This window comes from Chrysemys picta, chromosome 3 (genome assembly GCF_011386835.1).
Source record: "Chrysemys picta bellii isolate R12L10 chromosome 3, ASM1138683v2, whole genome shotgun sequence".
Classification (NCBI taxonomy): Eukaryota; Metazoa; Chordata; order Testudines; family Emydidae; genus Chrysemys; species Chrysemys picta.
In genome coordinates, this window is record NC_088793.1 from 66,393,384 (window position 1) to 66,409,040 (window position 15,657).

The 15,657-nt window shown below is 41.7% G+C and overlaps 1 protein-coding gene across 2 annotated transcripts in view; it reads right to left on the reverse strand.

Annotated features, from left to right (window-relative positions):
• ME1 (malic enzyme 1) overlaps nucleotides 1-15,657 on the reverse strand; it is a 387,310-nt gene that overhangs the window by 45,138 nt on the left and 326,515 nt on the right. For both annotated transcript variants that reach the window (XM_065588152.1, XM_005299590.5), the window contains 2 exons: nucleotides 11,587-11,684; nucleotides 5,344-5,457 (listed from right to left, as the gene is read on the reverse strand). In XM_065588152.1, the coding sequence (XP_065444224.1) occupies nucleotides 5,344-5,457; nucleotides 11,587-11,684 (212 nt within the window). The remainder of the gene's footprint in view (nucleotides 1-5,343; nucleotides 5,458-11,586; nucleotides 11,685-15,657) is intronic.

The following is a 15,657-nucleotide window of genomic DNA, read 5'->3' on the forward strand; positions in this document are numbered from 1 at the left end:
TCTGAATGCTGCCCCAGAGGGGCGTTTTCTTCTTTCACTCATGACTGCTGTTCTGTGCAGCTCTCAACACTCAATTGAAGGGGACAAATAAGCAGGCTGGTAGCAGGGCCTGAGTGAGGGAAGATATCAGTGTCTTAAGGGCCTAACTGGCTCCTACTACTGCAGTTGACTGCCTATTCTCAAGTGGGTTCAGGGAAGCAGCAGGAAACAGGAAGCTCCCTGAGAAGCTGGTGTTAATCAGTCCAGGCTCCTGGGGGTGCTAGAGAGGTACATAATAGGCTCCCCCTCTCTCTCCCTGCAGCTCCTGCTGCTTTCTGTTACTCCCTCTCACTTTTTCTCCTGTCTGCCTGTTATGTCTCTTGTGCCCTCCTTCCTCCAGCACAGCTTCCACCATCTCTGTGCATCTAGAACAGAGAGAATACATATGCACCAGCAGCAAACACAATTTTCTACACTCTGGGTCCTAGTGGCACCCCCCCCAGTCTGGCACCTGAGGCGGCCGCCTCAGTTTACCTCATGGTAAGGCCAGCCCTGACAGTATCCATAAGTTAGACTCGCTGTGGTTAAAGAATGGAGCGTATGACATACCTTGTCAAGAATTCTGATATTTTGAGAATCAACACACTAATATCTAAAAACAGTGAGGTCTGATGGAAGATGCCCACCTCAACTTAGAATTTTGTTGCTTTTATTGATTTTTTGTTATAGTTTTAACCTTACTTAACTCATCTTTCGAGTAACTGTCCAGTTGGACAGTTTGACTCCAAATCATAAAAAAGCAAACAATGCAACCTGAAAATCAATATGCTGCTTGGTTAGAAGCCAATGCAGTATCTTAGTAACAAGGTAATACACCTCTACCCTGATATAATGTGACCCGATATAACACGAATTCGGATATAACGTGGAAAAGTAGTGCTCCGGGGCGGCGGGGCTGCGCACTCCGGCGGATCAAAGCAAGTTCGATATAACGCGGTAAGATTTTTTGGCTCCCAAGAACAGCATTATATTGGGGTAGAGGTGTATGAGCTAAATGCTTTATTACTTATAAGACCAACATGTGAATTACAACGTGGACTGTGTTTATCAGCAGATGAGGAAGACAGATGAAAAACAGCAAGGTTCTCCGAAGCAGATATGCATATATGTGGGTCTTGACAATGCCAGAAGACTAGCCTGAGCAAATACTGATATTTAAATTATAAATATATATTACCATTATTATATTTGGTTATTAATAGTAAGTTACAGACATAGTACAATACCAAGGCACTTTACTATCTTGGATGGCAAACAAAATACTGTAAGAAAAATGAAATAGGAGAATTCAGAAGCTAATGTTGAGAGCCTGTCAAAAACAGTTCTGTATTCCCAATCTTAGTAGAAAACCAATTTTTAGACATGCAAATGCTGACAAACAGCATGACAAGGAAAATATATTCAAAGAATTTTTGGTATCAAATTTAAAATAAATTTACATCATCATTGGCACAGAAATGGAAACTTACCCCATGTTGCCAGATTACAGAACCAAGCGGAAGCTCAGATAAACAAAACAAAATTGGCTTATGAAGAGAACCCTTAGAGACCCCATAGACAACAGCTGTAAAAACAGGACTCCAGACTGTAAAACTGACATATTGAGAGTGATGTTAAAAATAGGAGGTAAGCCATACAAATGCTCCCAATTTGGGGCCTGATAGTTGGACCTATTATGGTGGATCTGGCCACCTGGGAGTTCCCACTTTGTAGTATCCCTGAATAGCATAGTAGCTTTATGTAACCAGGGAAAAGGGACCATGGTCAGAGCATTTCCAAGCTGTAGTTTATTCTTAATAATCATTGCTAGAATGGCTCCTTGAGGCCACTGGCAGCTAGGAATAAATTAGAGTAGCCCTCAGAATGCTCTAGCTTACACTAGGGACAGAACTGGCACTCATCTGGTCCCAGAATCAAGAAGCCACAGAGCTAATATAAAGCCACTTACCTCCATGTCCCCTCTGGTCCTGTTCCAAACCCAACTTATCTAGACCAGAGAATCCAGTGGTGTGAGGCTTAATTTATATAAGATGCTTATATACTGTATACATAAAGCACCACAAAAATAAATATGTGATAAATAGATATGTACAATGATTATTAAGAAGGAGAGTTTGACAAACTAGGAAATATCAGTATTTTTTATGAATATGGTGAATGCCTCTATATGTTTGTTTTTGATGGGTTAACTTGCTATGGGGTTAGATATCTTGATATCTTTTTTTATATGATTACATGTTTGGTTGATAAAGGCAATAGTGTTGACATAATATTCTTAGATTTCTGTAAGGCAGATTGGTTCTTCGCCCTACGCTATTTAATATCTTTATCAATAACCTGGAAGAAAACATGAAATCATCACTGATACAAAATGACACAAAAATTAAGGGCGTGGTAAATAATGAAGTGGACGGGTCACTGATTTAGAGCGATCTAGATTGCTTGGGCGCAAGCAAAGAGTATGCATTTTAATATATCTAAATGTAAATGTATATATCTGGAAACAAAGACTTTGGCCATACTTACATGTTGGGGGACTTTATCCTGGGAAGCAGTGACTCTGAAAAAGATTTTGGAGTGGTGGTGGAGTATAATCAGCTGAACATAAGCTTCCAGTGTGACGCTGCGGCCAAAAGAGCTACTGTGATCCTGGGATGCATAAACAAGGGAATCTTGAGTAGAAGTAGAGAAATTATTTTACTTCTGTATTTGTCTCTAGTGCAACTGCTGCTAGAATACTGTTTCCAGGCCTGGTGTCCACAACTGAAGAAGGATGTTGATAAATTGGAGAGGGTTCAGAGACGAGCCAAGAGAACGATTAAAGGATTAGAAAACATGGCTTATCACGACAGACTAAAAGAGCACAATCTATTCATTGCAAGAAAGAGAAGACGAAGGAGTGAATTATTATAGTCTATAAGTACCTACACAGGGAACAAATATTTAATAATGGGCTCTTCAGTCTATCAGAGAAAGGTATAACATGATCCAATGGCTGGAAGTTTAAAAAAGGGAAGAAGGAGGATCCAGGAAACTACAGGCCAGTCAGTCTCACCTCAGTCCCTGGAAAAATCATGGAGCAGGTCCTCAAGGAATAAATTTTTGAAGCACTTCGAAGAGAGGAAAGTGATCAGGAACAGTCAGCATGGATTCACCAAGAGCAAGTCATGCCTGAGTAACCTAATTGCCTTCTATGATGAGATAACTGGCTCTGTGGATGAGGGGAAAGCAGTGGATGTGTTATTCCTTGACTTTAGCAAAGCTTTTGATACGGTCTCCCACGGTATTCTTGCCAACAAGTTAAAGAAGCATGGACTGGATGAATGGACTATAAGGTGGATAGAAATCTGGCTAGATCATCGGGCTCAACAGGTAGTGATCAGTGGCTCCATGTCTAGTTGGCAGCTGGTATCAAGTGGAGTGCCCCAAGAGTTGGTCCTGGGGCCGGTTTTGTTCAATGTCTTCATTAATGATGTGGAGGATGGCGTGGAAAAATGCCTTGGGAGATATAATTTGAAAACTAATAACTCACTGATCATTAATAGCCTTCAGTGATGTAAGTAAGTGGTGGGTATTAAGAATAATGGACATATGCTGGAATGATTATTAAAATCTGTTCAAGCCAGGCATGTCATGGGGAGTTGGTAAACAGGCCTGCTTAGACAAAGGAATGTACATTAGATTCTCTTACCAGCCCGATGGTCAGGCAAAGACAATGAAAATCTATTTTTACACATTGGGTAAATAAACCTATTAGCTAACAAGTGGGAGAAGAAAGAGCATGAAGCTTCCTTTGCCACCAGACTCCATGTCACCTTCCTCACAGCTTGAATAAACTTTACTTTGAGGGGTAACCTCGGAAGAATCCATATCAAATGTTTACTGTTCTATCAAGACAGGGAGCTGAACCTCACCTGTTAAGCAACTGAATCAACTGATTGTATACAATATTACTGCTTTATAAAAGTATAGAGAATGAAGTCTTTTCTGAAAACTAATGACACTGGTAATTAATATCACTGTGAAATGTATGTACTAACACTACGTCAGGAATTATAGATACTCCTGGATATTAGGCTGTACAGTCTACCCATGCAGGAGGAACTGTCACAGCTATCTAACTGTCTCCAATGTAAAGTAAGCATGGTGGGATCAGAAACAATGAAAGCCCCATTTACATAGAAATTGTACAGGGGGATGGGATGCCCACAAGAACGGAAAACGAGCATGAGGTTATCCTGCCTCTTGACACAAGTTAATTGACCGTTGGAAGATGTAAGAAAAGACAGAAGCCAGCTTTGGCATTCATCACTAGACAGACACAAGAGGCCAGAGTTCCTGCAAGCTGAGAAAGATGGGTCCTTCAAGCAAGGGAGAGGTGTGGAGTGGTGTTGAAGTCTATGGAACCGAATATAGGTGAGAAACCAGCTTAGGCAAAGATCTTTCACCTAAGAAGAAAAGGGAAACCAGCACCCTCTACCTTTGTGGAAGGCCCTGACTGAGAGAAAGTCAGCCATGGCTGGGAAGGAGAATGACTGGTAGCACATCTAGAACAAGGCCTGTAACTAGCTAAATTTATTTTTAGACTTTTAAAAGCATGTTATCACTTTTATTTCCGTGTAACCCTTTATTTCTTTTACTTAGCATCACTTAACCTATGTCCTATTGTTAACATGTTTGTTTTATTTTATTATGAACCAACTCAGAGCGGTGTTTAAAGGGAAGGGTGTATTCACCCCAGTTAAGTTAATAAGCTGTGATCTGTATTTGTGTCTTTAGAGGAACAAATTAACCATATGACTTCTCTGAACTGTCCAGGAGCGGGCTGGACATTGCAGAAGGCACAGTTTTGGGAAAATTCAGGGCTGGGAGTGTGTTGGGGGGTCACTCTGCTAGTAGTAACCAAGGCTGGGGGAAGCCAGCACAGAGCTATGGAGCTGTAGAAACGCTGCTAGTGTCAGAGCTGCTGAACCTGGGCTGTCTAGCACACAAACACTTAGGGTGTGACCTGCATGCTGGTAGGCTGCTTGTGAGCGGCCCAGGTTGGGAGCTACAGAAGAAAAGCACTGTGAAACACCCAGGGTTACAGGGCAGACAGTAACACATCCCTTACTGGTCTGGATTGCACCTTCGAACTGATCAGAATGTGACAGACCTATACCTAGAAATGTTAAGTATGTAGGTATTAGAAAGGAGAGTTAATAGCTTCATCATATCCATAAAGCTGTTTCTGTATCTGGCTGATGCAGAATGATGAGAATAATTTTAGCACTGCACTTATAGCAATGAAAAATGTTGTATTACCTTAACTATTAATCCTTTTGAGTCAACCATCCATATCTTTTTGATGGCCTCTTGTTCAGGTGTCCCTTCTTTTTGCATAGCCATAATAATCAGATTTGCTATCCCAAGGGCAGCCTTAAAAGGAGACAGGGGAAAAGAAAATTAATATATGAAACTGGAAAAGAAAGAGAATGCAACAACATATGATACTATTTTTTTTATTACTTTAAAACTGTTAATTTCAGTAACAATTAAAGCTGTACAATGATATTTTCATAAATTAAAAACACCAGAAAATGTATCATTTACAATCATTTATGGTGGTGATAGACATCATATAAAAAACAAAGAGTCAGATTCATGGCTGAGTTTTATTATGTTTACGCTTCCTCTCCTCCTCACATAATTAATGGAATCTGCTATTTTACATTAGACAATAAAATATGATAGAGAATCAGAACCCCATGTGACTCATAAGGACAGAGATTGTGTCTTCCATTGCATTTGTACAGCACCAAGCACAATGACAGTGCTAAACAGAAAAATATTTAACCAGAGATTCTTCCATTTGCTCAATATGGAGCAAAAGCTGGGGAATGATCTTTGTACATCAAGGTTGAAAGCATCTCTAAAGTCTCCAATACATTCAGATTACAGATGCAGATCCTGATGCTCTATGTGGGCCTGATCTGATCTGGTAGGTGCTAGTGGCTTTATTTTCCGTTAAAGTCAGAATAATCATAGAAACGTAGGACTGGAAGGGATCTCAGTAGGTCATCCAGTTCAGTCCCCTGTCCTGAGGGAGGACTAAATATTATCTAGACTAGACCATTCCTCACAGGTGTTTGTCTAACCTGTTCTCAAAAACTTCCAATTCCAAGATTCTACAACCTCCCTGGGTAATTTGTTCCAGTGCTTGACTACCCTGACAGTTAGGAAGTTTTTCCTAATTTCTAACTTAAATCTCCCTTGCTGCAATTTAAGCCCATTGCTTCTTATCCTGTCCTCAGTGTATAAGGAGAACTGTTCCACATTATCACCTTCCTCTTTATAACAACTTCTTATATACTTGAAGACTTATCATGTATCTCCTCAGTCTTCTCTTCTACAAACTAAACAAACCCAGTTTTTTCAATCTTTCCTTGTAGGTCCTGTTTTCTAGATCTTTAATCATTTTAGTTACTGTTCCTCTGGATTTTCTCCAATTTGTCCACATCTTTAGCGATGTGTGGTGCCCAGAACTGGACACAGTACTCCAGTTGAGGTCTTATCAGTGCTGAGTAGAGTGAAAGAATGTGGTTGAGGTAGACACTTAAGCAAGGCACAGACTGATCAGAAATTGGGTTGCCCGCTGGATTTCTTCATAGGAGCTGCCCACTCCTAACACTTCTGCAAATACGTTCCAGAATGTTTGACTCATCTGTAGTTTGTGATCCACTATAATCCCCAGATCCTTTTCCACAGTACTCCTTCCGAGGCAGTGATTTCCCATTTTGTACATGTGCAACTGATTGTTCCTTCCCAAGTGGTGTACTTTGCATTTGTCCTTATTAAGTTTCATCCTGTTTACTTCAGACCATTTTGTCAAGATCATTCTGACTTCTACTAATCCTAACCTCCACAGCACTTGGAATCCCTCTCAGCTGAGTATCATCCTCAAACTTTATAAGGGTTCTCTCTATGCCATTATCCAAATCATTTATAAAGATATTGAATAGAACTGGACCCAGGACAGATCACTGCAAGGCCCCCCCACTTGATATGCCATCCTGCTTCACTGTGAACCATTGATAACTACTCTGAATATAGTTTTCCAACCAGTTGTGTACTCACCTTATGTTAGATTCTTCTAGGCTATATTTCCCTAGTTTGTTTATGAGAAGGTCAGGTGAGACAGTATCAAAAGCCTTACTAAAGTAGAGAGATATCACATCTACTGCTTCCCCCCATCCACAAGGCTTATTACCCTGTCAAATGAGGATATTAGGTTGGTTTGACCCAATTTGTTCTTGGCAAATCCATGTTGACTGTTACTTATCACCTTATTATTGCTTAGGTGCTTACAGATTGATTGACTATTTGCTCCATTATCTTTCCAGGTATTGACTGGTCTATAATTCTCTGGGTTGTCCTTATTTCCCTTTTTATAAATAGGTAGTATGTTTGCCCTTTTCCAGTCCTCTGGGATTTCTCCCGTCCTCCACAAGTACTCAAAGATAATCACTAGTGTGTCAGAAATCTCTTCAGCCAGTTCCTTGAGTATTCTAGAAAGTATTTCTTCAGGCCCTGACAACTTGAAGACATCTAACTTGTCAAAGTAATTCTTAACTTGTTTGTTCCCTATTTTATCCTCAGATTCTACCCCATTTACACTGCTGTTCATTATGTTAGTTGTCTGATCACTACTAACCATGTTGTCTGACGTTATTTGGATGTGCTTGGATCGGATTAGTAGGATAAAGGCATTGCAGGCTCGATGGACTGCCCTGAGTTCTAGTATATTGATATGCATTCTGGACTGCTGAGGGGTCCAGATGTCCTGTACCATATGATCACCCTTATGAGCACCCGTACCTAAGAGGGAGGCATCAGTAATGATAGTTGCCTTGGGAGTCAGAGTGAGGAAAGGGATCCCCACCAAACTTTCTCCACCTTTGTCCACCTTACGAGAGAGTCCTGGACGGAATTATCACCTTGTTGTTGATGTTGCCCCATTCTGGTGAGTACATGGAGGGACACCAGTCTTGTAGGCAATGAAGATAAAGCCTGGTAAATGGCATCATGTGTGTGCATGAGGCCCATCAAGGAGGGAAAGGAAAGTTCTGATTGAAGTGCAGAGTCTGATGATGACTTGGTGTGTGAGAGCACTCATGGCCTGAAACCTCTCAAGAGGTAGATAAGCTCTTGATGTGGTTGAGTCCAACATCGACCTATGAAGTTTATGGACCTCATGGAGGTAAATGTGGATTTTTTGTGGCTGAGGTAGACGCTTAGGCAAGGCAGCAGACTGACAGAAATTGGGTTGCCTGCTGGATTTCTTCATAGGAGCTGCCCATCAGAAGCCAATTGTCAAGGTATGGGAACACAGTAAATCCCTCTCTTCTCACCAAAGCTGCCACTACTGAAAAAACAGGGTAAAGACCCTGGTGCTCTGACCAGTCCAAAGGGGAGGACTCTGCATTGGTAATGGTCTTGACCGAAGAGGAATCTGTGGGATGGATGAATGTCTATTTGAAAGTATGTCTTCCATGTCAAGAGCCATGAACCACATACCTTCCTCTGAAGAGGCAATTCCTGATGTCAAAGAGAACATGTGGAATTTTAGTTTTCAGATGAAAACGTTCATCATTGGCCTCCACCTCACATTTTTCTTGGGGATCAGGAAGTAAGGGGAGTAATTGATGTTTGATATTGAGGTGGAACCCTTTCTATGGCTCCCAAGGGGAGAAGTGAGTCCAATTCCCGTCGGAGAATCTCCTTGTGAGAGTGATCCCTGAAAGGGAAGTGGGAAGGGTGTTTCTGGGTAGGATTTTCCTGAAATTTGATCAGTTAGCACCGTGAATAACTTCTAGTACCCATTCATCAGTAGTTAAGGCCCTCCAGTTGTCAGTAAATTAGATAAGGCAACGTCCAAAAAGCTGAGGCAGAGAATGAAGAGGATTCAATAAAGGGATGCAGGTCTAGACAGTCCTGCCAAAAGAAACTTTGACTGAAGGTTAGAGTAAGATGTGGTGGTGGACGTTGCAGAGGCTGGGTTCCTGGGCTTATTTGATGGCTCCCCAGGACGTTGATGATAAAAAGGCTGAGGATGCAGCCTCACCCTCTACCCCGTGTGTGATGTTTTCTCTTTGGGATGGGTATAGATGCCAAGTGAGCAAAGAGTTGTCCTCGAGTCCTTGAGGGAGTGGAGAGATTCATCTGTTTTCTTATGGAACAGATTGATAGCATCAAAGGGCAGATTCTGGATGGCACTGTGAACCTCTCAAGGGAAACTTGAGAATTAACCACAAGTCTCTTCTCATAGCAATGGCTGTAACATTCCCCTAGACACAATATCTGCCATGTCCAGCACTGCCTGGGTGGAAGTCTTGGCCACCAATTTGCCTTTTTCCGTTAATGCCTAGAAGTGGGCTCTATCCTTCTCATGGAGCTTGTCCTTAAAATTTAGAAATTGGTAACATTGTATTTGGCAAAGAGGGCCTGATAATTTGAGATCTTGAGTTGGAGGAAGGTGAAAAAGAAGACCAGCAGATACATATTCTTGTGTGCCACTTTCTCCTGCCAAGAAGATTTACTCGGGATTAAGTCCTTAACGCCCATACACGCAGGTTCTCCTGACTTTGATGGGATCAGGGAAGCTTCCTTTCTCTTCAGGGCAATCTTGGATCAAGATGGTTTGTCCCTATGTCTATGAGAGTGCCTGTAATGGAGTCAGGCTTGGCTACTTACTTCTCGGTGGCACCTCTTCATGGATCATCTGGGGAATTAGCTCACCACTGTCCGCACCCTGTGAGGTGGTCACTCAACCCATTGTTCTGGGCAGGAGCTGCAGAGCCTTCCTTTGTGGCTTAGCCCTCTGGCCAAGTCACCATCATCCTCCCCCTTCCTAAGTATTATCATAATCTTCTTCCTCAAAGACTCAGGCCCTCTCCATATCCACTGTGCTGCTTGCACTGCTCCTGCAGCGACAGGTAGGGGAACATGAGCTCTCCCCATTTATTTCGGGTTAGGATCCAAAGACCCTCAAACCAGCAGCTCAGGTCTATCCCTCTCAGAATGTACTGTTCCTTCCCTGGACTGCTCCCTACCCTGCTCTCTCTCAGTCTTCTGTTCTCCCCCTTGTATCAGGGAGCATGACTGCAGGCTTACCTCATTGCAGTCCCCATCTATTGCGAAATTCCTCTCTTTATAAATGCTGCCTAGGTCCTTCCCCAGCTGGATTTCATCAGCAATTAGGCTTTAGCACACCTTACCTTTCCTCCAGGTACAACCTACAGGTTAATTGGACTAATATACTCCTTCAGACCTCGTTTGAGGTAGATACCCTAACACAGTACCCCTTACTTCCATGGGAAGCTTTTCTTAGAACTCTTAGCCTCTATTTCTGAGCTTGTCCTTGAAGAGGCACTGCCTACTTGCTTAGGACTTGTCTTCACTACCCACCTGGATCGGCGGGTAGAAATCGATCTCTCGGGGATCGAATTATCGTGTCTCGTCGGGACAGGACAATTGATCCCCGAATCGACGCGCGTACTCCACCAGCACAGGTAGGAGTAAGCGCCATCGACGGGGGAGCCGCGGCGGTCGATTTGCTGCCATCCTCACAGCGGGGTAAGTCGGCTCGGATACATCGAATTCAGCTACGCTATTCGCATAGCTGAATTTGCGTATCTTAAATCGAGTGTAGACCTAGCCTTAGATTGATGTATGGGGTCAGTCCCCAGCCTGGACCTGATTGGGGTCGCATTGCCTTCTCCATCCGATTAGCCTCAGTTCCTGACCCTGAAAACTTCTGGGGGGAAAGGAGTGGCAGATGCTGCACTTGGCTGAAATGTGAGCCTCCCCCAGGCAACAGAAGCAGTGTTGATGTTCGTTGGGCACAGAAAAGAATTGAGGGCAAGAAGTAGTTTTTGAACCCCAGAACCCTGGCACCATCCCAGCATTCTTGGGGGTGGAGGGAGGATAATATTCCCTGGGGAAGAAAAAGGGGGAAATAACTATCTACTATGCTGCAATATAAAAATTACTAAAACAATTATATACAAAAATACAATATATTTACGGCAGTGGCATAATAGAAACGAATCTCAGGACACCAAAGATTCAGACCATGCAGCAGTAAGAATGAACTGGAGAGGCATTGGCATGCAGCAACCTTTATGCCCTCAGTTCAGCGCACAACAAGAGCTACTGAGCATATGTGGGCGAATGAATACTGATTGTAAAAAATTCCAGACTCAAGTGCATGGTTCTCATGGGTACACAAACGTGAAATACACATAGGGGCTATTATTCAAAGAAGAACTTGACGTTTTAATAGCGGACTATAATTTGCCCAAAGCATTCTATAAAAATACCCATCTTGATCAGATGAACGAAAGGAGTTTCAACAAAGTTTACATTTGAAGAAAATAAATTTTTTGCAGGTGATTGTTATTATTTAACCTAATAAGTATCCTATTATGGAGCAGATACATGTAACTTGTTCTGAAATAAAAGCAAGGTTTTCACATGAGAAGCTTCCTTGCTGTATAATAAAGATACCTCTCCAGCTCCCTGGAACAGTATAGTATGATCTGACAGCTTGTTCTCAGTGATACGCAGAGCTGCTAGAAGACCTGCAACAGCCACAGCCGCTGTTCCTGAAATACAAAATGAATTCTTTTGACTACTCTTGAAATAGTAATTGCAAAGCTTTAAGTAAAAATTATCAATGATTTCAAAGCATTCATATAGCTAAAAGATGCAAATACTTGAGTTAGCAATTACAATATAGATTGGGAGTCTTGTTTGTTTTGCTTTATTTTGTTTTTATTAAATCAAAGAGATAAACGAAACTAAGAATAACTTCAGAATAAAGTAAAATAAAAAAGATTATGAACTTGATTCTAACCTCAGCTGTGTTAGCATGTACTCTATCTTACCAACCACACCACCTAGTGCTGAGAGTCATTTGATCAGATCTCGGAGCTGAGCAAGATGAGACAGGGCCAGTAATGGGAAATGCCAACTTCCTTTGGCAGGATGCATACTAAATGAGGCAAGAGCTCCTAGGACCAATCCTATTCAACTTATTCATAAATGATCTGGAGAAAGGGGTAAACAGTGAAGTGGCAAAGTTTGCAGACGATACTAAACTGCTCAAGATAGTTAAGACCAAAGCAGACTGAAGAACTTCAAGAAGATCTCACAAAACTAAGTGATTGGGCAAGAAAATGGCAAATGAAATTTAATGTGGATAAATGTAAAGTAATGCACATTGGGAAAAATAACCCCAGCTATACATACAATATAATGTGGGCTAATTTAGCTACAACTAATCAGGAAAGAGATCTTCGAGTCATCGTGGATAGTTCTCTGAAGACATTCATGCAGTGTGCAGCGGCAGTCAAAAAAGCAAACAGGATGTTAGAAATAATTAAAAAGAGATAGAAAATAGACAGAGAATATCTTATTGACCTTATATAAATCCATGGCATGCCCACATCTTGAATACTGCGTACAGATGTGGTCTCCTCATCTCAAAAAAGATATACTGGCATTAGAAAAGGTTCAGAGAAGGGCAACTAAAATCATTAGGGGTTTGGAACGGGTCCCATATGAAGAGAGGTTAAAGAGGCTAGGACTTTTCAGCTTGGAAAAGAGGAGACTAAGGGGGGATATGATAGCGGTATATAAAATCATGAGTGGTGTAGAGGAAGTGAATAGGGAAAAGTTATTTACTTGTTCCCATAATATGAGAACTAGGGGCCACCAAATGAAATTAATGGCCAGCAGCTTTAAAACAAATAAAAAGGAAGTTCTTCACACAGCATACAGTCAACCTGTGGAACTCCTTGCCTGAGGAGGTTGTGAAGATTAGGACTATAACAGGGTTTAAAGAGAACTAGATAAATTGATGGAGGTTAAGTTCATTAATGGCTATTAGCCAGGATGGGTAAGGAATGGGTCCCTAGACTCTGTTTGTCAGAGGGTGGAGATGGATGGCAGGAGAGAGATCACTTGATCATTACTTGTTAGGTTCGCTCCCTCTGGGGCACCTGGCATTGGCCACTGTCTGCAGAGAGGATGCTGGGCTGGATGGACCCTTGGTCTGACCCAGTATGACCATTCTTATGTTTGCAGTTATCGGATAGCCTTTTGAATGAGCAGCAACTGAGCCACAGGCAACTGGAGCAAATCCGCCTTCACTAGCCAGCAGAAGCCAAGTGGCATATGTGCTATTGGGAACAGAGCAGGCCACCCCAAAGTGGGGCTTCTTGTTGACCATAGGATGTATCAAATGGGGTGGGGAAGCAGCCAATGGGGATGCAGGGGCACTGTATAAACCAAGAAAAGGCCCACATGTGAGTGAACAGCAGCTACTGGACAGTGTTGCCAATCTCAGTGATATCTTTTTAAATGTCAAAAAATTGGGCTTTTTGAAGCACACTGTCATTTGGTAATTTTTGGGCTACTGTTCACATGTGATCAGCGAAAACACAAGTTTTGAGGTTGGAAACACAAGAGATGAATCAGTCTGGAAAAAAAACAGTTGTAAGCAAGGTAAGGTGAGTTGTGCCTTGCTGCCTTAGGGAGCAGCCTGTTTTGGGGTTCTTGTTTTGAATTCTAGGAAATAAAGTAGTGTTACAGTGCAACCTTCTAGCAACATAACAAGAGTATTTAGAATATTTTTTCCCTAGTTTCTCTGTGTGTATGATGTGAACATACCAGAATGCTGGGATTCTACTTATCAGAGTGCCTGACACTCTGCTGCTAAGACACTAGGCAGGCAAATCTACTGAGTTTCAAACTATAATTATGCATTGCTGGTGTACCAATTACAGCTAGTAACCTCTAGTGAATTCTGTTTTCCCTGTAATCCTCTATTTTAAATGAAAAAGTTAGGAGTTTTCAAAATTATACTATTATAGTAATATTTTACATTTTTGCTCTGGGCATTTTTGCATGTATTGTACAGTATGATTATCGATAGATTTCTAATTAAAGTGGCACAAATAGGTGTCACTGGAGTAATGTACTAAGATCTGAGGTATTACATTTCTTATTAATTTTACAAAAGGACAACAGTTTTAAACAAACTATTGTAAAAGAACTCCACTTCTGTTTTCTTCAGCCATTTTTCTGTAAAATGATAATGATCTAGTTCTATTAGAGTAGCCAGCTCACTATCATTCTTTGTTGTTGGCAGTAACTGTCATCACTCCTCTTCAGCAGTTTGCCTTATTTGTTCTTCATGAAAAGGGGAAAAAATGTCAATGTGAATAGCAGATTTGTTTAACCGGAACTGCTGTGACTAATGGTATGACCTTAAATTTCACCGTGCACATCAGCTGCAGTTTCTGGAAAGACAATCAAAACACAATCTGCACCAGGCAATTGCCAAAACATAAAATGATCTTGTGAATATTCCCGAATATGAGCAGAACTCTACTGCTATTCTATGCCATCACAAAGACTATGGAAAAATAAACTCTGAAAGTTTTGACAACAGAACATGGCATTTTTCAGGGGGGGTTGTAAGCAGTTGTGAAAGTTAACATGCTGAAACAGAGTTTTCTAGCAGCGAGGATAAATCCCCTATTACAGCTAAATTCTAACCCACTCGAACATCACAGGTGTGAAATTTGGAAGCAAACCCTACTTTACTGAGTTGTTTGTAATCTTCCCAAGTTTCTGTTGCAGTTCCTTTTACTGCTATCAGCAGCAGCCCTGAGCCAGAAGCATGTTAGCATATTATTACTTCTTCTTATTAGTGTGTGTTTTAGGGCAGAGCCTAAGGTTCACAATCACAGATTGAGACTCTGTTGCTTTAGGCACTGTAGAAATGCTTACTAAAAAGACAGTCCCTGCCCCAAAGAGTTTACAATGTAGGTTACAACAAAATACAATAGGAGAGTGAAACAAACAAAGTGGAGGATGATAGGTTTATTTTTATGGATTTTATTTCATTTTGACTTAGAAGAAATTAAAAGGTGCCCGTGGCTCTGAGTGATCTCCCAACTATTTACAATTACAAAACCATAATACATTGCAAGCATCTCATACTTCTGCCAAACAGCAACACAAATACATACTAGCAGTTCTGTATGTAGTCTGTCCTCATTCCCTCTACTTCTCCTCAAAGGCCAGGTGAAACAAATGAACTCTGCAGTATGCCCTCAAAGTCAACAAATCTGGGCTAATCTGGACTGGGGAATTTTGTATGAGGTAAAAGTACAGCAAGCACAGTTTATTACAATGAGTGTTAGACACATCTAACACTCCCCATTCTTTCCAACTACAGTGTGGAGAAGGCATAAGAGACAGAAAAGAGCCCCTTCTCCTCTCTTAGTCCCCAGTGAGGAAAAAAGGAAGAGCATGATCCTGTGGCTGCGGAAAAGAGTTCAGTTCCTTAGTGGAAGGGACGAAGGAGGGAAGTCCAGTGCCTAATGGTGGCTTAGAAGAGAGCCTCACATGAGAAATCCACCCCTGGCTCCGTAAGAGGCCCTCTCAGTAAGACCCTTCCACCCCCAGACTCTGGCTACACACATTTATGAATATTCTAGGGGCAACTTGGTGGCTTTTATCTCTGCCTTCCCTATCAACATCTTAAAGAACTGGTCCACGCCCCCA